The sequence below is a fragment of the Gobio gobio genome (genome assembly GCF_949357685.1).
Source record: "Gobio gobio genome assembly, chromosome: 11".
Taxonomy (NCBI): Eukaryota; Metazoa; Chordata; class Actinopteri; order Cypriniformes; family Gobionidae; genus Gobio; species Gobio gobio.
The window spans coordinates 2,550,919-2,575,844 of NC_137104.1; the positions used below are offsets into that span (position 1 = coordinate 2,550,919).

Below are 24,926 nucleotides of genomic sequence, written 5' to 3' on the forward strand. Positions count from 1 at the left end.
CAGAAATAGTAGCAGTCATTATTGCACTACAGTGGGTTGAAGAGGTCAGACCTGATAGGGTGGTACTGTGCACAGACTCTTTGGCTGTAATTAAAAGTATTCAGGCAGTAACATCAATAAGAGAGGATCTACTAATATAACTTTTTAACAGTTTATTTAGATTATATCGGGGTGGTATAGATATTCAGTTTTGTTGGGTACCAGCACATGAGGGGGTTAAAGGGAATGAGATGGCAGATAAACTGGCCAAAGAGGCACTGCTAAAAGTAATTATAATTACAATTCCACTAGGAAAAGGCGAAGGCAAAGCAGTGGTTAAAAGGAAAGGTCTTGAAATATGGCAGAAACGATGGGAGGAAGACAGGAAAGGTAGGAGATTTTATAAAATACAAAAAAGTGTCAGTATAAAGAGTTTCATGGAAAAGACCAGGCGTGAGGAAATTGTAATGACAAGACTGAGAGTGGATCACACAGGGCTGAATGGTACATTATTTTTAATGGGGAAAAGGAATAGTGAGAACTGTGAAAACTGTGGGGTTAAAGAAAATGTTGAACATATAATATTGTACTGTACATTGAATGTACAGTGGAAATGAAGTGGAAAGACAGGTGCTTAAAGATAAGGTTCAGGAGGCAGGGAGGGAGTGGAATCTGGTAGGGATACTGGGATCAGAAGGAGATGGAGAAGGAATACGAATCATAAGGATGGCTCTATTTATATATCTACTTTTTTAAAAGACTCAGGGTTATGGAGTAGAATTTAAAATTACATGATTATACACACTCCAGTACAGTAGGTGGCGGCATGCACCTAAACGTTGTTTGCAGTCCGCCATTAAATAAGAGAAGAAGAAGAAGAAGAAGAAGAAGAAGAAGAAGAAGATTCTTCTTAACCTTTTTGTACTTCTTCTTCAGGTAAATTAAACACTTCGATCTTGAGGAGTAACACTGTTTAATGCAATACTGATGAGTTGTACGGATTGAAAGTAGTTTATTGTTGTGTAGTGATAGTGTGCCAGGTGTTTGCATTTCTGAGCACATGGTTAGCATGGATGCCTCGCGATTAGCGCGTTAGCCCGCTATACACTAGAGAGAGAGAGTCATTTATGTCAACATTGTTTGGATATAAGAGTTTATTCAGTTGTTTCAGTTTTATGAGTTATCTGAAACTTGCACATTTGGGTAATTAACTCCTTCATGTCTGTGGATTGAGTTATGCATGTCAATAGTTTTCATCAATTTTGTAAGTGACTTTATTGTAGGAAATACATAAACATTGGTCAGACATGAGCATTCAAGATTCAAGATTCAAGAGTTTTATTTGTCATGTAATGTATCTCATGTAATGTATGCATGTAATGTATCTCAGCTGCATTATTGTCATCAATTTCATACTGTCATTTCTGAAAATGTGTTTTCTCTTTATAACAAGTGTCACTGTGTCAGTTGTGTCTCTAGTGTGATGAGACATGCAGTTACTTATATTTACAGCTAGTCATTACTTTGTAAGACAAGTATTAATATGCACTGATAATGTAATGTACTGAGCATCTGTTATACATGTATGTTTTTATTATTTGCCATTCAGTTTCAATACACTGTTAAAGAAGCAATCACTGCAGCGCTCTCTTTTATTTTATTCTTTATTCTTCTTAACCTTTTTGTACTTCTTCTTCAGAGGTACTACAAATTTACCAATAAATAGAGCATCATTTCTGAGCACAGCATTATTCATCTAGATCCTCTTCATAGACTGCTGGTGAGTATTAATTTTCATATCTATGTTTAATAGCACATTTTTGGTTTGTAATGTTTTGACAGGGCATAATATTCCTCATCTGAATTATATATTGGATAAATAATAAATACAGTAATTGTTTATAAATAAATATTAATAATGTTATTTATTAATTTATTATATACAAACATATTATTTACTATTTATTATTTACAGATAACGGCTGAATTGTGTGAATTGTGAAGACTGAAATTGGTCAGCTGTTCACACATTTACTATTTTCTATCGTGAATGGCACATAGCGCACTATACATGCAATAGGAAACGATTCAGACAGTGTAAATATGCTTTCCGTTGAGGCGAATGAAGTCTGGTTCCACGCGCACCGCCGCAGCGCACACACATATTCTAGACCAGAGCCGTTGACTAGAAACACAAGAGCGCAGCGCGGACCATATGCACGAGTCGGTGCATGCATATCGGACCCATTTCAATTCTGCACAAAATGCTGTATTTCAAAGCGATATGGAAGAGATTATGAGGTAACACTTTACTTGAAGGGGTATGCATAAGACTGACATGACACCTTCATAATCATGACATGACACATCATGAATATGAAGGAGTTTGTATGCATGTTTATGACAACTGTCATTAAGTGTCACTCGCTCAATTATGTCATTTTTAATGCAAAGATGACATTATTTGAGATGTCTTTGTCATGACAACTTGACATTACCAAGACAACATAACCTGAAATAAATCTTTTTTTCAGTGGTACAAGTTGAATTTGTCATTAAAATTTAATTAAGTGTCAATACTCTGTCAAATTATTTTATAACAGCGTCGTGAATATTTTTCAGTTCATAATGTTTTTAAAAAAAAGTTTCCCAAACAGTTAATTACAGCATCCTACACATTTATATTTTCTTGAAATGTTTTTTTACATCATGGATAAGTCTAGCTAAGACACCATCATAATGGCGTACACCTAACCAGTGCTGCCACTCTATCATTTTGAGGAGAGTTTTCAATGACTCGATTTCCTCTATGACGCCATAGTTTAGGTCAAGAAAAATATTCATGACACTGTTATAAAATAATTTGACACAGTATTAACACTTAATTTGGATAGTATTTAATATTTTAATACTTAAGTTTGATAATGAATCTGCTATGCCATGTTTATGACAGGTTATGTTGTCTTGGTAATGCCAAGTTGTCATGACAATAATGTCATCTTTGCATTAAAAATGACAAAATTGAGTGAGTGACACTTAATGACAGTTGTCATAAACATGCATGTGTCATGTCATGATTATGAAGTGTCATGTCAGTCTTATGCACACCCCTTCAAGTAAAGTGTTACCGATTATGATGATAAACGGTTAAAGATTAGGAGGATACTCTGGCTTTACCAAACAGAAAGGCTCTAGTCAAACTGTGATATTTACAAAACCCTATTGGCTGTTTCAAAAAAGGGGAGGAGCTGCTAACAGCTGGAGCTAGGGCTGGAATCGACTCCAATCAATTCCGGAACCAGGAGTCGGAATCGATTCCAAAAATTTCAGAATCGATTCCGACTCCTGATTCCGGAATCCATTGGAGTCGATTCCAAGAATCGATTCCGCACTGTTGTTTTCGGGGAACCTAGTCCCGGAGTGACCGCAGGATATAAGGATGTAGAAAGTATCCTTCTCTGAAACTTTAGTTGTAAAATGAAGATACGTTTCAATAACATAGTAATTATGGATGCTCCTGAAATGGCCCATAGCCCAGCAGTAAATGTGATTTAATAAATAAACAGGAAAGCACATTATTCAAGGATGTGCATTTATTGCATGGTTAAAGGAGTTCGCCCAAAAATAAAAATTAGCCCATGATTTACTCTCCCTTAAATCATCCTAGGTGTGTGTGAGACGTTCTTCTTTCAGACGAATAAAATCGAGTTATATTACAAAAATCCAGGCTAATCCAAGCATTATAATAGCAGTAATAGTTGCTCTGTTTTTGAAGTCCATAAAAAGTGCATCTGTCCGTCAAATAACTGCTCCACGCATCTCCGGGGTGTTAATAAAGGCCTTCTGAAGCGAATCGATGCGTTTGTGTAAGAAAAATATCCATATTTAGAACTGTATAAAGTAAAATTCCAGCCGATCGCCTTTCGTGGAAAAGTGTTGAAAGTGCCTTCTCGTAATTCAAGATGCATACGTGACGTCATGACGAGCGGACCTGGTCGCGTTAGTCTTTTGAACGGCAGAGGCACTTTCAACACTTTGTCCATAAATTGAATACGGAAAGCGATCGGCCGAAACTTTACTTGATAAAGTTTTAAATATGGATATTTTTCTTACACAAACGCATCGATTCGCTTCAGAAGGCCTTTATTATCACCCCAGAGCCGCGTTGAGCAGTTATATGACAGACAGATGCATTTTTTATGGACTTCAAAAACAGAGCAACTATTACTGCTATTATAATGCTTGGATTAGCCTGGACTTTTTGAATATTACTCAAATTTTATTCGTCTGAAAGAAGAATGTCATACACACCTAGGATGATTTAAGGGAGAGTAAATCATGGGCTAATTTCCATTTTTGGGTAAACTATCCTTTAAAACTGCATGACGTCTAAAATGCATGTGCACCGTTAAGACAAAGTTTACTTAAGTGCTTTTGCACAGAATGTACGAGGCAAAATAACCACAATATTAGCAAAAACAATATAAGACTGCGCAGTTTATTTGTCAATCAGATGTGCGAGGAAGTTGTGTTCATTACTATAGCAACAGTAGGCTCTCGGCCATTAATCTGTGCTTTAGGTGCATTTTCTTTCAGAATTATCATTGGATTATGGAAAGAAAAAAAAACAGCATTTTATTTCAAATGAAAATAAGACCCTCACATCTCCAACTGTTATCGTAGACCAAGCAACACTCAAAACCTACCGTTGTGGATAACATAACCGTTTCACCTTTTTCAGATTTAACCCTCTGGTGCTCTTCCTTTAGGGGTTGCATTGGTCGTCTTCCCGGCCATAAGTGACCGAACACCTAAAAATTAAACTTCCTCCACCCCAGTAAAACCAATGCAATTTATTTTTCTTCAATAATATTTTTTCTTTTTAATTTTGTATTTTGAGATGATTTGATGGCATTTTTTAATATTTATGCAATAATTATGGTCTATTTTTGCCATTGAAAATTATACAAAAAAAGTTTTTTTTATTTTTTATTATTATTATTGCAGTATTTCAGGTTAAATTAGAGGCTAGGCCTTCAAAATATATATATTTTTTAAGGCAGATTAGCGCCCTATTTTGGAATTATTTAAGAAATCCTGCAACCATGGGTGTAATCACTAAAGGTTTGAGAGGCTTGATAATTCCCTAATTCTCTTTTGAACACATTTAATGATTTTTTTTAAATGGATTTGAATATATATTTAAAAAATCTCAAAGACTATTTATTATAAAGTTTTAGATATTTTTTTGTTAGAAATATTGATTTTTTTCTGTGAATTTGTGTTTTTGCAGATTTCCCATTCATTTCCTATGGTGGTCCTTTTTGACCGAGGAGCACAAGTGGGAGTATTTTTTACGACCCCTTAGCATGCTCAAATCATGCCCTCGATCATCCCCTTTTTTCTGCGTTTACATAACTAATGCTAGAAAAGTCATCAAGTTTGATATCATTCTGATGAAGCTGTGATTTTTAAAAATTCTAAATGTGGTTCATTGGTGCAGTTTTTCATAGATGTGTGTGTGTGTGTGTGTGTGTGGGCAGTTTTTGTGAAATATCAGGACACAAATGTGTATAATGACATGGGTATGACATAGGTATTACAAAAAGAGGGTGAAATATGAGGACGTTCCCCATGTCCTCACTTTTCAAAATGCTTATAAATCATACAGAACAAGTTTTTTTTCACAGAAAGTGAACTGCACAGTCTCCTGTGAGGGTTAGGTTTAGGGTCAGGGGCAGTGTAAGGGGATAGAAAATACGGTTTGTACGGTATAAAAACGCCTATGGAATGTCCTCACATTTCACAAAAACAAACGTGTGTGTGTGTGTGTGTGTGTGTGTGTGTGTGTGTGTGTGTGTGTGTGTGTGTGTGTGTGTGTGTGTGCGTGTGTGCGTGTGTGCGTGTGTGCGTGTGTGCGTGTGTGCGTGTGTGTGTGTGTGTGTGTGTGTGTGTGTGTGTGTGTGTGTGTGTGTGCGTGTGTGTGTGAGTGGATGTGTCAATCACACTCTTGATGTTTTAGATTTTCACCCTTTTACTGCAAATTTTTTTGTGTTTACATACCTAATGCTAGAAAAGTCACCAAGTTTCATATCATTCCGATGAAGCAGCAAGATTTTTTTAAAATTTTGAAACAAAAATAGATGAAGAGCACCAGAGGGTTAAGCTAAAATTATGTTTTTGGGTGCAAAATGTAGTAAACTTGTCCAAGATGCAGGATCACAGAAGGAAACAATGACAATAAACACCATTAACTCAGTGAATGAGAGGTAGGCAAATAATCAGTGATATGCGTTCGCATAGCCTATGGCTTTATTTGAATGTTTCAGCATAGTATTCCATAAAACAAAGTAGTTAGAAGAATTACGTTCTAGTGACGTCTTTACGCGATGACGCAAAAGAACCGCTGAATTGCTTTATTTTTAACTGGTTCATTTCAACTGTCCGAAAGAACCTTTTGCAGAAATTAAAATTGACTTCCAATCATTATTAGTGAGCGAGAGACAAATGAATGCTAAACTCTGTTGAACAGAAAAGGGCTCTTAAAGAGGAATCGATTCCCAGCCCTAGCTGGAGCTGTTTCAGGGGAAGTTACGCCCACACATTCAATAATGCTGCGCGTTTCAACGCACTTCACTGGGCCTTTGAGATAAAAAGGGGCAAAATATGGCTAAACAATAGTGTTTATTGATACTTATTCTGAGTAGCAATAAATGTCATTGAACATTTAATACTTTCCAACACTCTAAAATGATCTTATGTCTGCTTTTAAATTTCATTACAATACCTCGGTTCCTCAAAACAAAACTTCTCTAAGGAATTAAGTCGATTATTACTTAAGCACAATAAAATAACAATACAGTTCCAAAAGAAAGAAACACACAGTCGTGAACGTACAGCAGACAGACAGACAGGATGCAGCATTGGTACATTTGATCAGGGTTTGTGAATTTAAACAAAGAAAAACAAATTCAAATTTCAATTCAATTCAAATGTATTTGTACAGCGCTTTTCACAATACAAATTGTTTCAAAGCAGCTTTTCAGAAAGTGCATTTCATAAATGTACATTGAAAAATGTTAGAAAGAGAATGTTAAAGCAAAATCTTAGAAAAAGTTAATCAATCATGTATTAATTTAGGCCATAACAACGCTGGCGTTGAGTCGTCTCTTCACAGGCGTCGAGTCGTCTCATCACAGGTGTTGGGGCATCTGACTAGTGTCCCGAGATAACAACAGAAAAGCAGATGGGAAATAATTAGCATAGCTGCTGTTCAGAATATTAATGCTTTTGATCCGATTTAACTGTAGTATAAAAGGTAATTATAATGTGAATGCTTGGCTAAAGAGATGCGTCTTTAATCTAGTTTTAAACTGGGACAGCGAGTCTGAACCTCGAACAATATCAGGAAGACTATTCCAGAGTTTAGGAGCTAAATGTGAAAATGCCCTCCCTCTTTTAGTGGACTTAGATATCCTAGGAATGACCAGAAGCCTCGAGTTTAGTGATATTAAAGAGCGCGATGGATTGTAGGGCGATAGAAGATCCGTTAGATATACTGGAGCTAAACCATTTAGGGCTTTATAGGTCAGTAGCAATACTTTGTAATTGATATGGAACTTAATAGGTAACCAGTGTAGAGATGATAAAATTGGTGTTATATGATCATATTTTCTTGACCTAGTAAGCACTCTAGCAGCCGCGTTTTGGACTAACTGTAGCTTGTTTATCGATGATGCAGGACAACCAGCTAATAAAGCATTACAGTAATCTAGTCTCGATGTCATGAATGCATGAACTAACTTTTCTGCATCAGAAATAGATAGCATGTTACGTAGCTTAGCAATGTTTCTAAGGTGGAAAAATGCCGTTCTTGTAACATATCAAATATGATTTTCAAAAGACAAGTAACGGTCTAATATAACACCCAGGTCTTTTACTGTAGTGGATAAAGCGACAGGACATCCTTCCAAGGTAAAATTGTATTGTGAGAGGTTTTGTGGGCAGTTTTTTGGACCAATAAGTAATACCTCCGTTTTATCTGAATTTAATAGCAGAAAATTACACGTCATCCAGTATTTAATATCATCAACACACGCTGTCAGTTTAGATAATTTAGCGTTTTCATCTGGTCGTGATGAAATATATAATTGAGTGTCATCAGCATAACAGTGGAAATTATTTCCATGTTTTCTTATAATATTACCAAGTGGCAGCATATATATAGAGAATAGCAGAGGGCCTAACACGGATCCTTGCGGCACCCCATAGTCTACTGACGTCATCTTTGATTTTTCCCCATTTAGACAGACAAAATGGTAGCGGTCTGATAAGTACGATCTAAACCAGTTTAATGCCTGTCCCTGAACACCAGTGTAATTTTGAAGTCGATCTAAGAGTAGTTTATGATCTATAGTATCGAACGCAGCACTAAGATCGAGTAGAACTAGTATTGAGATACAGCCTTGGTCAGAAGCTAGAAGTAAATCATTTGTGATTTTAACGAGCGCGGTTTCTGTGCTATGATGCGGCCTGAATCCTGATTGAAATTTTTCATAGATATCATTTTCTTGCAAGAAAGAGCACAATTGAGCGGACACAACTTTTTCCAGTATTTTAGACATGAATGGAAGATTTGATATTGGTCTGTAATTTGCTAGGTTATTATGATCTAATTGTGGCTTCTTAATGAGAGGCTTTATGACTGCCAACTTGAATATTCTTGGAACATGACCTAAAGATAAAGACGAGTTAATAATATTGAGAAGATGCTCTTCCACTACAGGTAACAACTCTATCAGTAGTTTAGTGGGTATTGGATCTAATAAACATGTTGTTGGTTTAGATGCAATGATAAGTTTATTTAGCTCTTCCTGTCCTATAGTTGTAAAGCGGTGTAGTAGTTCTTGAGGGGCGATTAATTGCGGTTGAATCATAAGACATCATTAAAGATTGTATATTTACAATTTTGTTTTCTGATGCTTTGTTTCTGATGCTTTTCTTCGAAAAGAAATGAAGCATTTTGAAGAAAACGTTCGATTGTTCATCATATAATGCTTTTCAGTTGCAACCAAAATGCTGAAGGTCCAAATCAATGCAGTTTCAAAGCGCTTTGATGGGCTCCAGAGGCTCTGCGTGATCCCAGATGAGGAATAGGGTCTTATCTAACAAAACAATCTTTTAAAATTTTAAAAATATATATATTTTTTTACCTAAATTGTTCATCTTGTGCAGCTCTGCGAGGTGCTAAGGGTGGCATGATCACGTTGGAACGGTCACTCTAGATGTAGGCAGAAGTCCTGGCAGAATTTTTTTTGTTGAATTTTTTTTTGTGTGAAAATTATCGTTTTGTTAGATAAGACCCTATTCCTCATCTGGGATCACGCAGAGCCTCTGGAGCCCATCAAAGCGCTTTGAAACTGCATTGATTTGGACCTTCAGCATTTTGGTTGCAACTGAAAAGCATTATATGATGAACAATCCTGGAACGTTTTCTTCAAAATACTTCATTTCTTTTCGACTGAAGAAAGAAAGACATGAACCTCTTGGATGAGATGGGGTGAGTAAATGATCAGGAAACTTTAATTTTGGGCTGAATTAATCCTTTAAGTCAAGCAGTGGAAATTGCCTTGTCATGTGGTGTCCAGATTGTGTTGCACAATGATGAATAATTCTCCACATATTTTTTGAACTCTGCCTATTTCTCTAGATGAATAATAAGCAAGCTTTGATGGCAATTAAAATATCAGCTACCCCTCACAAACGTGCACTTTTGTAAACAATATTCAAACACATTTTAGATTATTTGGAATAGGCTTTAATTAATATAAGTCATAAAGTATTCACATATAAAGTATAGTAAGTTAATTAAAGTATATAATGCATAAAACTAGAGCAAACTCAGCAAGGCGTTTAAAACCCAAAGAACGGAGGCAGGTTAGTCACATTACACTGACTTTAAGTCTTAGGGTTCTTCTACTATTTTATCATTACAGTAACAATATATGTGTTTCTTTGTTTAAATGAGGATGAGAAATTGAAAATGATTTTTTCATATGCTGAGATGAGGTGATGTGTTGTTGTGTCTTATATCAGGATGGCCGAACGTGTGATTTTGTCTCCAACACTTTGTACTGGGATGTGCGTCGCTCAATATAAAGGTATGTTTAGAAAAATACAAGTAAAAATGATTAGAAAAAAATATTAAATTATTAAAAATATAGGCAGAAATATGGTCATTGAAAACTTGCAACTATTTTTTTTTATGAAGACTGTGATTGAATTTATGTACTTTTTAATGTGTGTCTAACTGTTATTATTTTATTAACAGAATACTTCACACAATCATGCCCTTATGTTCCAAGTGAGTGTTCTTCATTACTTTGAATGTTGTCAGTCACACACATATAATATTCTTACTGAACATTTGATAACCAATAAGAGATTATGTACATCAAGACAGTTGTTATCGCAAGATAAACCCTGAAAGATTGATCAGGACTACTAACAGGGCTACTAACCACAAATAAATAATTTTGGACACAAAATATAGATTTGAGTTGAAATATATTATTAGCTCACTTGTAATTAAAGGTCCCATTCCGCATGATCCCATTGTTCAAACTTTAGTTAGTGTGTAATGTTGCTGTTAGAGCATAAATAATACCTGTAAAATTATAAAGCTCAAAGTTCAATGCCAAGCGAGATATTTTATTTAACAGAAGTTCCCTTTCAAAGCCTACAGCGAACGGCTGGCTTGGACTACATCCTGGTACTTCCTGCTATAATTACGTCAGTAGAGCAGTAGAACAGACTTACCTCCGCCCACAAAGAAACGCGAAAAAGGGGGCGCGGTCTTGTTGCTGTCCCACGTGGAGAAGCGGACGTGTCGCGTGGAGAAAAGGAACTGTTGCGTTGAGTGTGTTTATCGCCATGTCGTCGAGACGCTGTTATTTTCATCCAGGAGTCAAATCACCTTTGTCTGGCTTTCCCAGGGACGCTGTAGAGATTATTGAACGCATACATCTCCCCGTTAAGAGGCGTGACCTTTCCAACATGCGCTAAGCTGCTGTCGAATCACAGCACAGGAACCGCTTTCACGTGCGCTAAGCTGCGGTCGAATTACAACACGGTAAGCGCTGGCACAATCAGAACTCGTTACGTATTTCTGAAGGAGGGACTTCATAGAAAGAGGAAATCACCAGCCGTTTTTAGGACAGTGAAAACAGCGGTACACAGATAAGTACATTGTGTGAAAAATACTGTTTTTTTACACGCGAAACATGAACACATGTTATATTGCACACTGTAAACACAATCAAAGCTTCAAAAAAACACGAAGAACGGGACCTTTAACACAAAGCTTCCATGGAGAAAAAATATCCCTAGCAAGACTAATGAACAAGTTCAAACAATAACACTTTATAATAACTGCACACTATGAAGCATTAGTTAAGCATTAATGAATCATTTATAAATAATTCATAGACATTAATAAGTAGTTTATAAATACAGCTATAAATGCTTTTTTCTTGATTTATAAGCACTTCTATAATGTGTTCAATTTATAATTTCTAAATTATTACATTATTTACAAATATAACTGAGCCTTTAAATCTCCTTTGTAAAAGCTTTACGAGGCATAAATAGTCCTTACTTTAGATGAGCTCACAGAAATAGTTCACTGACAACTACTAAATGGTTTATAACTACCTGAATTAATCATGAATTACAGTAGGAATACAAGGGTAAAGGCCTGTTCACACCGGGACGATTTTCGCGCGCGTTTATCGGCGACGTTTAACGCCTCGTGACTAAACAATGGGCGCCAATGTGAGTGTTCACACCGACGTGTAAAACGCCAGGCGTAAAAGCGTCATTTAAAAAAAAAACGCCTCGGGTTCGTTTTTTTATTTTGACGCGGCGCGTAAAAAACTGGCCGACCAATGAGATCGCCGCTTTTGTTCACGTGCCTGGAGCTGCTGAAGTGACAGTAAAACACGACTTGGTGGCGCTCAAGCACAAAACGGTCTTGCTGAGCCCACATTGATACGACGAAGTAGTAGTAAGTAGACAAAGAAGAAAATGAGCTGATAATGCTGCCTGCCAGTTAGCAAAAAGTGTGTGAATGGTTTTGGCCATAGACATAATCAGGGTTTTTCCTGGGTCAAAAATGGTCTTCGGTGGTGTCTGACAGACATGGTCATCCACACACACAGTAAAAAAGTACCCTACCCACGTGATCTGTGAGCGCAATACTGACAATACATTTAAAATAAATGCAAAGAAACCGTTTGTAATTTTTGCCTATCTTATTTTGACATCTGATATTATGTATGATCTCTACCTTGATGTTTGTTTCTTTTGATCCTCATTTTTTACACTTTTTACTGATAATTGTTTTGGTATAATCATATCAATATTAAAAAGTAGCATTAAAAAATGTACAAATAGCCTAATTTTCTACCATATACAATTTAGTAAAATTATCAGCTAGCTAACAACTTTGTTCTGGTCTCACCTAACTCCAGTCTACACTAAATTATATTTCACTGCACATTGTCAACATAAATAAGCTGAATGACTGTGGATGATTAAACTAATTCCTACTATCCGCTCTTGCTAAATGGGGTAAGCATACTTGTGTTCTCGTTTCAGATGTTCTGAGTAAATGAATAAACTGATTCGTTCGTTCAGTGTGGAACGGATCAGTTGTTCTAACCAGTCGCTAAAATGATTCGATTCAAAGGAGTCATTGGTTCGCGAATCTTACATTAGCAGACGCGTTGCGTGCGAATCCCGTCTGTTAGAACATCGCGAAAGATTTGTCAATACAGAATACACTTCATAACAGAATATAATGTTTTCCCGTTTATTGAAACTTATGTTTATGTCAGCTGGTCAGAGAAAAGTCAATGTTTTTTGAGCGCAGTTCACACTCAGCGGGAATTCAAGGAAAAAAAATATCCGAATGCGGCACGTGCAACATGGATTCGGTCTTCCGACCTTTTGATTTTGATTAATATGTGAAATATGAACCAATATGTGAAATATGAGAAGACATCGACAGAAAGAGAGAGCGGTCGCGCGGGGGAGGAGTTCTCTGCTCGTTCTCTGTCACTCATTTAACACTGCCATATCACACGTGCAACAGTCATCTATTCTACACTCATAAATCACAATAACTCATCAAATAAGGCTTTGGCGGGCCAAAAATTTGTCTTGGCGGCCGCCAAAAAATTTTCAATGCAGGAAAAACCCTGCATAATATATCTGTGGTGTTGGAAGAATGTAAATACTGTCTCTCTTCTTCTTCTGTGTGACAAGCGAGTGTCAGAAGCGTAAAGTGCCGCAGCGCCACCTTGTGTACCGGGAGTGCTATCATCTACTGAATGTGCACGTTCACTCGCCGCATCGCCAGTGGAAATCGCTTGGGTGTGAACACTCAAGACGCGCCGAAAAACGTCACGAAAAACGCTGGCGATAAGCGTGTGCGATATTCGTCCCGGTGTGTACAGGCCTTAACACTTTATAATAACTACACGCTATGAAGCATTAGTTAAGCATTAGTAAATAGTTAAATAATCATTTATAAAGCATTAATAGACATTACTAAGCAGTTTATAAATACAGCTATAAATGCTTTATTCTTGGTTTTATAAACATATCTAATGTGTTTAATCATTTTATTTTCATAGTTTATTAATGATCAATTTACATTAAAATTTCTAAATTAAGTGTTACATTATTTACAAACAAGTTATTTAGGAGTTGTCAGTGGTTCATCAGATCATTTAGAAAGTGTAAGTAAAGGATTAACAAACTATTTAAATATACATTTATGCATCTTATTATTTTTACAAATAGAAATAGTTACTCAGTGTGTTAATAAATGCTTTAGTAACACGTATTCCTACTGTAATTCATGATTAATTCAGGTAGTTATAAAACGTTTAGTAGTTGTCAGTGAACTATTTCTGTGAGCTCATCTAAAGTGATCACTGTATGATAATTGAAATGAGCTGATGACATCACCGTTTTCTCTAGAGCGGCTGTACAGCCGAATCAAATTCTGTTGCATTATTTTCCAGTTTAACACTGTGAAGCTGCTTTGAAATAATCTGCATTGTAAAAAGCGCTATATAAATAAAGTTGACTTGACTTGACTTGCTAAGAATCTCATCCCTATGGCGAACAGAGAGGGAGCCAGAACAAATTACAGTGTCTGACACCGTACTTGCGAGTTCACACACCTCTTTAATGTTAATATTGGTGATCTCCGACTGAATAATTTACGATTCTCTAACATGACTTGGCTCCACCCCGGCACCACAGAGATTGTCCATATGTAGCACTAACTCCATGGTTGGAAAAGCATGTGTTATCCAATAGTCACACTGTATAGGGTCAGAACGAACCCCAGTGATCGTCATTCTCCATGCAAAGCCCTGTCCTTTCCCAATTCATCAGTCCGACGTAACATCGTTTATGACTGACTAATAGGGAATGTCTAGGTTATTAATGTAACCCCGGGGAACAGAGATATTATGTCCCTTTGCCACAATTTCTATACCTCAGCTGGAACAGCCGGGACCCCGTCTCGGTTCCTCAGCGGAAAACAATGTGAGAGTTTGCACACTGCTTTATATACCCGGAAGCAGGGAGTGGCTTGCGAAGCAAATCTCACTTGTCGATGTGGATTGGCTTGTTCTGTTGCCACTCGAAGGTGACTGACGAGATCCCAATTCACCAGTTTTACGTAGCATCTCATTTCCTTTTTTCAGGGTGGTTACATTAGTATTCCAGAGAGCCGTGTAATAATCATTTACACAGCTTAGCATTATTTTGCCCATTATATTGGAATTATACTTTAGCACATTAAAGTAAAAAAAGTTATTGTTTATTATTATATGTTAAACAGGAAATCTTGCTCTTGGAGCCCCAGCTGTCCAGTCTTCTACACACGGTTCAGCAGCTGCTGAAAGGGCTGTCGATGGCAACAAGGATTCAAATTACTTCCATGGGTCATGCAGTCATACTAATGCGGACTTGAACCCCTGGTGGAGAGTTGACCTGCTGGACGTCTACGGTGTAACCAGGGTTAGTATCACTAATCGAGGAGATTGTTGTGCAGAGAGGATAAATGGTGCTCAGATCCGTATCGGCAACAGCCTGGACAATAATGGCAACAATAATGAGCTGTAAGTATTGCCTCTCTCATAATACTTTCATAAATGGTTAGAAAATGAGAAAATAAGATCAAATTATTTTGAATAGTTCCTTTGAATACAAACTTGCCTTAGACAGAAGTATATTTAATATGCTTCATGCTGTTTTGATGCACCATCTCTATTTCTCTGTGTGTCTTCACAGGGCTGCAGCTGTTGGGACCATCCCACTTGGAGCCACAAAAACATTTGAGTTTAGGCCTATTTATGGGCGATATGTCAACATTTTTATCCCTGGGCGCAATGAAAATCTCACATTGTGTGAGGTCGAGGTGTATGCAGGTGAGGGACAGAGAGAGAAGAAGACTTTGAATTTGAATATAGAACTTATTTATGTACTTTTTAATGTGTGTATAACTATAATAATTTTATTAACAGATAAGCACACATCATCGTACACTTCTGTTCCAAGTGAGTGTTCTTCATTACTTTGAATGTTGTCAGTAACACATATAATATTCTTACTGAACATTTGCTAACCAATAAGGAATAATGTACATCAAGACAGTTGTTATTGCTAAATAAACCAGACAGGCTGATCAGGAGCCCGGCTTATCACAACCACAATTACAGAGCTACTAACCCCTAACCATGGGGAGGTGCTTGGCGACGTCCAGGCAGGAACCGTTCGTCTAAGCGGCTGCGTGTGCGTTCCTCAAGTGCAGACCACTCCAGACCGAGCTGCTCAACTTCTTAAGAGAGCACACGGGTGAGCTCCAAGTTGATTGATGCTCTGGTGTCAATCGGTTCCAAAGATGGGGGCTGGGTCAGTGAGCCCGACCACTGCTCGGCATCCGAAGCTGCCAAGGACATGCTGTCGTCGTGCGGCTCATCATCAAATCCCCTGAACGAGACCAAGTTGCTCGCAATGGCAGAGGGGCGTTGGTCTGGGCGGGAGAAGTGGACAGGGGAAACCTCTTCATGTGGAGAGAGTGAGTTATGCGGGACCTGAGCTGACGTGAGCTCACTCTCATCCGAGGGCTTGGATCCTCTGCCCCACTGTTTTTTCCTCTCAGGCTCCCGGGTTGACGATAACGGGAGGGCGCGAGGGGCGGAGTCGCATTCTGAAAAGAACGTTATCCGCGAGCGCAAAAAGGCGAGACTCATACCGTCGCAATGAGAGCAGGTCGATTCAGTGAGCGCGGCTTCTGCGTGGGACTTGCCCAGACATCACTGTGCCCGTCATCAGCATTCAGAGGGGCTCTGCACGTGCCACAATCGTGGTGCAACGTGTAACAACATCGCGGAAATTTGCTCTTTAGAAAAGCTCTTTTAGAAGCAACAACATTGCAGCACACACCGCAGTGCACTCGCACAAACTGCAGGTGGCTCGGGGGCGAAGCACTGACCAGGCTGCTAGGCAGCGGCGTGGGAACAGAGTTGCTTAAGGGTGGTGAGCTGATCTGGCTGCTGCGAAGCGGTGGGCGATCAGTGCAGCACAAGAGTGGCGGCTGCTAGAGAGTGGCGAGCAGGGAGGCGAGCTGATCAAACTGCTACAGAGCGGCGAGTTAATCAGCGGCGAATCCAGCTGCTTGCAGGTGAAGGCGGCTTCAAGTCTCGTAGATCAAGCGAAGAGCGATCTGCGTCACTGAAGGAGAATGAATCGATTTTCCATGGTGAGGGGTGTAGAGTTACATTCAAGCTATTTTAAGGCATGAAGAAATTTCTTTTTTTCGCAGGAAAACAAAACGTTTAAATTTGCCATTTTGGTGATCAAGGATGAGCTAAGGCATACAATTACTGACTACAGGGGGACTTTAATACTAAAAATACTTCAATACATTCTCTAACTATAACAGAGCTGGCACCACTTGTGTTTGAATGAAGCGAGAGAGAGCGGGTCCGTGCGTGATGCAAGAAACATCAAAGACAGACCGGCTTCAGAAAGCGGATGAGCTGTTATACAGCGTTGCTATTGATGACGCTCATTATCTGGAAATATCTGACCTCAGAATGTCACGACTGACCAATCAGAGTCAAGTATTCCAGAGAGCCGTGTAATAATCATTTGGATTACATAGTTTAGCATTATTTTGCACATTATATTAGAATTATACTTTAGCACATTAAAGTAAGGTATAAAAGTTATTGTTTATTATTTTATGTTAAACAGGAAATCTTGCTCTTGGAGCCCCAGCTGTCCAGTCTTCCACACACGATTCAGCAGCTGCTCATAATGCTGTCGATGGCAACAGGGATTCAAATTACTTCCATGGGTCATGCAGTCATACTAAAGGGGAAATGAGCCCCTGGTGGAGAGTTGACCTGCAGGAAGTCTTCGCGGTAACCAGGGTTAGCATCACTAATCGTGGAGATTGTTGTGCAGAGAGGATAAATGGTGCTCAGATCCGTGTCGGCAACAGCCTGGAAAATAATGGCAACAATAATGAGCTGTAAGTATTGGCTCTCTCTTAATACTTTCAACAGTTATAAAATGAGTAATGTTGTGTAATATGCATATGAATGTATACAATTACCCTGCCTCATTGTTTGACGTATTTGTCTAAAATATTACGTTTAATGGTTTATTATTTTGTTTATTTACTGGAAAAGCTTTTTATAGGCAATTATGTAACTATTAAATTGTATTTATAATACAACAAATATAACATTAATATAAAGTCTTATAGTCTTGACCCAGTAGTACAGTGAGTGTTGTTGAATTATATGTGGGTGCAGAAGCGGCTTTACAGAGCTGAATTCAAGGTTAAAGAGAAATGGATGGGACCGCATATTTTATTAAGAATATAGTTTATTAAGAATATAGTTTATGAAGTAAAGACATCACAACTGCTGTTGTATATTTTTATTAATAATGTAGTTCCTTAAATAACAGAAAACCACACTCGATTAAAGCACTTGTGACCCTGGACCACAAAACCAGTCATAAGGGTAATACATTTATACATAATCTGAAAGCTGACTAACTAAGCTTTGGGTTTTTAGGATAAGACAATAGCTGGTTGAGATACAGCTAGTTTGAAAAAATGGAAACCTAAGGGTGCAACAAAAATCTAAATATTGAGAAAATTAATTTTTTTGAGTTTTTTTTTTTTCTTTTTTTTGCCTGAGTGACACACAAAAGTAAAGACTCATGACTCCAAAACTATAGCAAGGATAGAGTCAAAAGGTAGGTATCTGTTACATGAAACACTCAGTTGATGTCAATCTTGAGTACCTATAGAGTAGTATTGCATCTTTCATATCTCCGAAAAGATTTTAGTTTAATTATACTTATAAAAGAAAGATACGCTGTACCGAGTCTTTCCGTAAAAAAAACGAGCGGCTGGAGGCGTATCGTGCGGGCGGAGCTAAAGAATGACGACCGTGCGCAGCTATTGCGTTGAGAGCGTCTGAAAGCTCTGACATCCTTAAACATGGAGAAAAAAACGTTATCCTAAATAAACCATGGAGATCAATCAGATTTAGCCATACATATATGATCCAGAATCAGATCTAGAGGCTGAAATTGAACAGGATAAGCAGCAACGACTACAGCAGGACGTCTATATGGTATGTACAGTAACTGTAACTTATATACTTGCTTAGCGGCTTGTCATGCTCATGAGTTTTACAACATTTATGTGTGTTTCCTCATGGTTTATGAGGATACAATTTGGTTTATGGACTACTATATGTGATTTAATGTTAGCGGTAGCAAGCGGAACGGTTTTGCACGTCAGACTAGTGTGTGTTTACATAGAAAAACAATGGAATAGTGACGCATTTGAACGAGCGAGTCGATAGCTAACAACCTGCTCTGTGCAAGCATGTTGTCACGTTGGTTATGTTGACAGAAGTTAGCCTATTTTCATGCGCTCTGAATATCATTGCGCCGATGCACTCATGGTACAGCACTGGACGATAGGGCCAAACGGATTGTCCTGGCTCAGGAGAGCCATTATTGTTTTCTTTTGTTAAGGACTTTTGTTGTTTAGCCATCACCAGCTCCCTCGATGACCAGACCCTGAAGACCTTGTTCCGGATCGAGGCAAACCTTCAACCACCCTATCGACCTCCCAGACACCACAGGATTGGACTGGAGGGAAACCGTCATTAGGTGTCTGGAGAGTGGTGTATCCTGATTCGGAGCACAGCCAGACCCAGAGCCTGTTTCATTCCGTACGACCGCGGAGTATTCGTGTGAGCCTCCGGCCTCGGATCTCTCCTCTACATCTCGGCTCAGTCTTGGCTCCTCCACCTTTGGCTCCACCGGAGACCCTTGGACTTGCGGTTCTACCGGGCTCCATCCAGCTCCCCCTTGGTCAGTCTTCACACCACTTCCGCCACGGACTTGCAGGCCGTCCACTGGACTCATTCCTCCATCCCTACGGCTGCAGCGTGTTCCTCCTTCCCCTTGGTGTCGCCTCTGTCCTCAGTCCTGCTAATATCTGTTTACCTGCCTTTGAGTCTACTGCACATTCAACATAATTGGGTACTTTATTCATCTGTCTTCATCTGTCTGCCTGCAAGCACCTTGTGACACAGATGTTGGGTTGCGAATGAAACACAGGAGGCAGCAAAGGAGAAGAGTCAGATGACATGTCAAGAAATTGACAAACTGTCTATAAAAGACTGAAATGCGATATTACGGCAGATGCTGCTTCGGGACCATCTGAAAAGCTTCTCCGGCAACAGAACCATTGCTGATATTGCCTTGAGTAAAGAAATCTTTGATATTTGTACTTTATTTAATACTTATATAGATTAGTATAGATAGTACAATATTTGTACTGCTAGAAATACTAAATGTAATAAATAAATTGACATACATTTTTAAAGATAAAGAGTAGGGGTGTAACCCCGGCATCCAGGCCAAATTTGCCCATTGGCCCATGTCCATCATGGCCTCCTAATCATCCCCATATATATATATATATATATATATATATATATATATATATATATATATATATATATATACGATTGGTATCATCCCTCAGTCTCCTCTCCACCAATCAGCTGGTGTGTGGTGGGCGTGCTGGCGCAATATGGCTGCCGTCGCATCATCCAGGTGGTGCTGCACATTGGTGGTGGTTGAGGAGATTCCCCCCTTCTATGTAAAGCACTTTGAGTGCCTAGAAAAGTGCTATATAAATGTAACAAATTATTATATTATAGAAGTATATTTAATATGCTTCATGCTGTTTTGATGCACTCATCTCTATTTCTCTGTTATTGTGTGTCTTCACAGGGCTGCAACTGTTGTGTCCATCCCAGCTGGACTCACAAAAACATTTGTGTTTAAGCCGATTAAGGGCCGATATGTCAACATTGTTATTCCTGGGCGCATTGAATGTCTCACACTGTGTGAGGTCGAGGTGTTTGCAGGTGAGCGATAAAAGGAGAGAGATGTGGTGTGTAGATATTTGTTCTATTTACTGTGTGTAATGTCTTAATGATTTTTGTTCTGTTTTCATTGGCAGATTGAGTGGAATGAGATGATGTTACACCACAGTCACTGATCCTATCAGCAAAATACCAAACTACTGTTTTCTGAGCAATACTAATATTGCACTTCTTTCATTGTTTTCATTTTACCTCTGCACCTTTTAATCCTTAAGATAAAAGATCAGTTTCAGTGCACATTAAGTAAAGCATGAAATGGTTTTTAAAATGCACCTGATTCGTAAACCCATTTTGATTCAGAGGGGTGTGTATTTACCCTTCTTTGCTTTCTTCATTAATAAATTACTATAGCATCACATGTTGTATTGTGTGTTTTTGGATCAGAAAAGGTTAATTTAGATATTCACAATGAGGAGGAGGAGGTGTAGTGTCACAGCTACCCATCTAGGGTTGAGGAGCTGTAACAAAGTAAAGACATTTTTTCAAAAAGACAGAAGTAAAAAAAAAAAAAAAAACGAGGATGTCTGAACCTTCTGTCCCAAAATCACAACCACAAGCAAAATTAGCTTTTAATATTCTGTTATAAAGAGTAAAATTATAATAACACAAAAATAACAATAACCATAACAGAAATACCAATATTACAAAGAATAATAATGAAAATAGGGCTGTCACACAGTTGGATGAATTAACCCCTAGGAGTCTGAGCTGTTTTGGGGCCCTTTAGAATTTTTGACATGCTGTGACATTTGTGCTGTTTTCAGTTGCTTATAAACACATTGATGACAAAAGTGTAATTACACTGTATTCAGCACAAACTGGGCTACCAGAATATGTGAGCAACATGTATGTACATGCTTGTATTTTTTAGAGAATAATGTTTATGCATGATATTTGAAAAAAAGTTAAAAATTTGTTTTAAAATTAAGGCTTCAAACACATAATAGATAGAAAGGCTTTTGACTACTGCCCAGATAGCAATGAGTCGGCGGACCACCGGCGGTGATCTGGCGACAGTAGAAGCGTCAGAATTGCGTAATCTCAAACAAGTTTGACGCTTTTTAAAAGCGGCAGCCGGCTTCCTACCGCCTCATTTCCGCCGCCGGCCCACAGGCAAACCGCCGTTCTGCCGCCTTTATACCAAAAGGCGGCCTGTCGGAGGCAAACGCTATTTTCGAGCGATCTGCCTCCACTTATTGTGTAATAAATAATATCTATTTATTTATTTATTATTCATATATTTGTAACATGCAGTTTATGAAGGATAATGATTGAACAAACCAGACAAATTCCCATTTGGCGTTTTAATTCCACATTTCAAAGTACAGTAACTGTCAATGATACAAGATAATATAAATGAAATATAAATAAGATGAAATATAAATACCAGAACAATAAATAAGCTTAAATAGGCCTATAAATAACAAAAAACATTTTTACTAAAGAACCTGCATGTTTCCAATTAAATTTTGGTTGAAAAAAAAACTGCCTTACAAGCAAATTATAACACTTACAATAATTGTTAATAACAAAGAGGTCAGCTCTGGGATGAAAATAATTACCATTAAACATTATATCAAATAATGAGGATATTTGGTACTAAAGAATGTGCAGGATACCAAATAAATCGAGGTATAACATCACATTTAACAAGCCATTTCTAACAATAGGATAAATGGTAATAATTTAGAGTAAAGCTCTGGAGAAGAATAGAACAGTAGTAGAACAGACCATTATAACAAGCCTGACTATGGGGGTAACACTTTATTTTAAGGGTCCAGAATAATGCATTAGTTAAGCATTAATTAAGGGTTAACTTGTTCACAACTAAGCATTAGTTAAGCACGAACACACTAGTAATTAATGATTAACTTTACATTTAAAGGGTCTGTAATTATGCATTAGTTAAACTAGTAATTAATGATTTGCTTGTTCACAATTATGCATTAGTTAAGCATGGACACAATAGTAATTAATGATTAACTTAACATTACAGTAAGGGCATATTAGACATTATTTACAACTTAATAAGCCATATATTATTTTTCTGTAGCTATGTAATTATATGTCTGTATTTTCTGTTAAGTTAACTGAACAATAAGCTAGTAATTATGTTTATAAATTATATAAATTGCTAAAATAGTGTAATAAGACAATTTGAGCCCCTATTCTGAAGTGAAAGTTTTATTCTCATTAATTATTGCACTTATTCAGTGATATTTAAGTTTATTAACCAGAATAAGCCAATAATTAAGCCTAACTACCATTAATACAGTACTAATAAAGGCAATTTGACCCCCTATTCTAAAGTGAAAGTTTAATCCTCATTAATTATGGCACTTATTCAGTGATATTTAAGTTTATTGACCAGAATAAGCAGCTTTTATGGACACAAAACATACTTTTGTTGTATATTTGGATAAATGGTTTAAGGTAAGGTTAACATTGAAACAAACGTATTATGTATTACAGAAAAAAAACGAAAAGTATATTTTAGTAACAATATAGCATTACAATTATATGTTGAGCCACTAATCTCACTCAAACCTCTAAACCTACATATAAACATTTCTTAAAAGTATGTAACGTTAGGGTGAACTTATGAAGAAAAAACATAACAAAAGTGTAATCACAATAATTTCTTTATTGTGAAAATGTCAAAAGCGGTACCAATAGTAGTCCAAATGATGATGTGTTGCAGTCGGAGTCCTCTCTGGCGATATAGATATTTTAAGTTATTTAATTTAAGCTTCACTCAACTATTTGAAGGCGCGCGCGTTTCTCATTCAAACACTAAAACACGGCATGTCGCAATCTGTGACGAAGCAGGCGAGAGCCAATCAGCGTTTGATATCACAGCCGTAAAGCGAGTTTTTTGAATTCATAACGTGCGCGGGCTTTGTTTACGGTCGCTGTTGAACATGAAGATGAAGATGAAGATCGCTGGATAAAGAAGTTCCTAGAATGGATTCTAAAGATGTGGATTACAGCAAACAAATTAAATTGGTGTATTTTGTGAAGCAGGGTTAGAGGGGCGGAGCTGTCAACTGATCACCACCTGGTGGTGAGTTGGATCCGATGGCGGGGGAGGAAGCTGGATAGACTCGGTAGACCCAAACGTACTGTGAGGGTCTGCTGGGAACGTTTGGCCGAGTCTCCTGTCAGAGAGATCTTCAACTCCTGCCTCCGGCAGAGCTTCGACCAGATCCCGAGGGAGGCTGGAGATATTGAGTCCGAGTGGACCATGTTCTCCACCTCCATTGTCAAAGCGGCCGCTCGGAGCTGTGGACGCAAGGTCTCCGGTGCCTGTCGAGGCGGCAATCCCCGAACCCGGTGGTGGACACCGGAAGTAAGGGATGCCGTCAAGCTGAAGAAGGAGTCCTATCGGGCCTGGCTGGCTTGTGGGACTCCTGAAGCAGCTGACAGGTACCGACAGGCTAAACGGACTGCAGCCCGGGTGGTTGTGGAGGCAAAAACTCGGGCCTGGGAAGAGTTCGGTGAGGCCATGGAAAAGGACTATCGGCTGGCCTCGAAGAGATTCTGGCAAACCGTCCGGCGCCTCAGGAGGGGGAAGCAGTGCCCTACCAACGCTGTTTACAGTGGCGATGGGCGGCTGTTGACCTCAACTGGGGATGTTGTCGGACGGTGGAAGGAGTACTTCGAGGATCTCCTCAATCCCGCCGTCACGTCTTCCATTGGGGAAGCAGAGGCTGGGGGCTCAGAGGAGGACTCGTCCATCACCCAGGCTGAAGTCACCGAGGTGGTCAAGAAACTCCTCGGTGGCAAGGCACCGGGGGTGGATGAGATCCGCCCTGAGTACCTCAAGTCTCTGGATGTTGTGGGGCTGTCTTGGCTGACAAGCCTCTGCAGCATCGCGTGGCGGTCGGGGACAGTGCCTCTGGTATGGCAGACCGGGGTGGTGGTCCCTCTTTTTAAGAAGGGGGACCGGAGGGTGTGTTCCAACTATAGGGGGATCACACTTCTCAGCCTCCCCGGGAAAGTCTATGCCAGGGTACTGGAGAGGAGAATTCGGCCGATAGTGGAACCTCGGATTCAGGAGGAACAGTGTGGTTTTCGTCCTGGTCGTGGAACACTGGACCAGCTCTATACCCTCTACAGGGTGCTGGAGGGTTCATGGGAGTTTGCCCAACCAGTCCACATTTGTTTTGTGGATTTGGAGAAGGCATTCGACTGTGTCCCTCGCGGCGTCCTGTGGAGGGTGCTGGGGGAATATGGGGTCCGGGGTCCTTTGCTGAGGGCTGTCCGGTCCCTGTATGACCGAAGCAGGAGTTTGGTCCGCATTGCCGGCAGTAAGTCAGACTTGTTCCCGGTGCATGTTGGACTCCGGCAGGGCTGCCCTTTGTCGCCGGT

At 38.8% G+C, this 24,926-nt stretch overlaps 1 protein-coding gene across 4 annotated transcripts; it reads left to right on the top strand.

The window, feature by feature from the left end:
* Positions 1–790: 790 nt before the first annotated feature.
* On the top strand, positions 791–21,053 carry LOC307133671 (uncharacterized protein). Of its 4 annotated transcripts, none has more exons than XM_079828850.1 (11): positions 825–915; positions 1,679–1,759; positions 8,990–9,538; positions 10,075–10,139; positions 10,310–10,342; positions 14,900–15,179; positions 15,352–15,488; positions 15,585–15,617; positions 17,320–17,599; positions 20,401–20,537; positions 20,633–21,053. In XM_079828850.1, exons 3-11 carry the CDS (start codon positions 9,516–9,518, stop codon positions 20,635–20,637), a joined length of 993 nt encoding a protein of 330 aa, XP_079684976.1. In that variant the 5' UTR covers positions 825–915; positions 1,679–1,759; positions 8,990–9,515; the 3' UTR covers positions 20,638–21,053. The 4 variants fall into 4 exon arrangements, with proteins under 4 accessions (XP_079684977.1, XP_079684976.1, XP_079684975.1 ...); XM_079828849.1 differs by having other exon boundaries at positions 832–915; positions 9,335–9,538; XM_079828851.1 differs by lacking the exon at positions 8,990–9,538 and having other exon boundaries at positions 791–915.
* Positions 21,054–24,926: the final 3,873 nt, after the last annotated feature.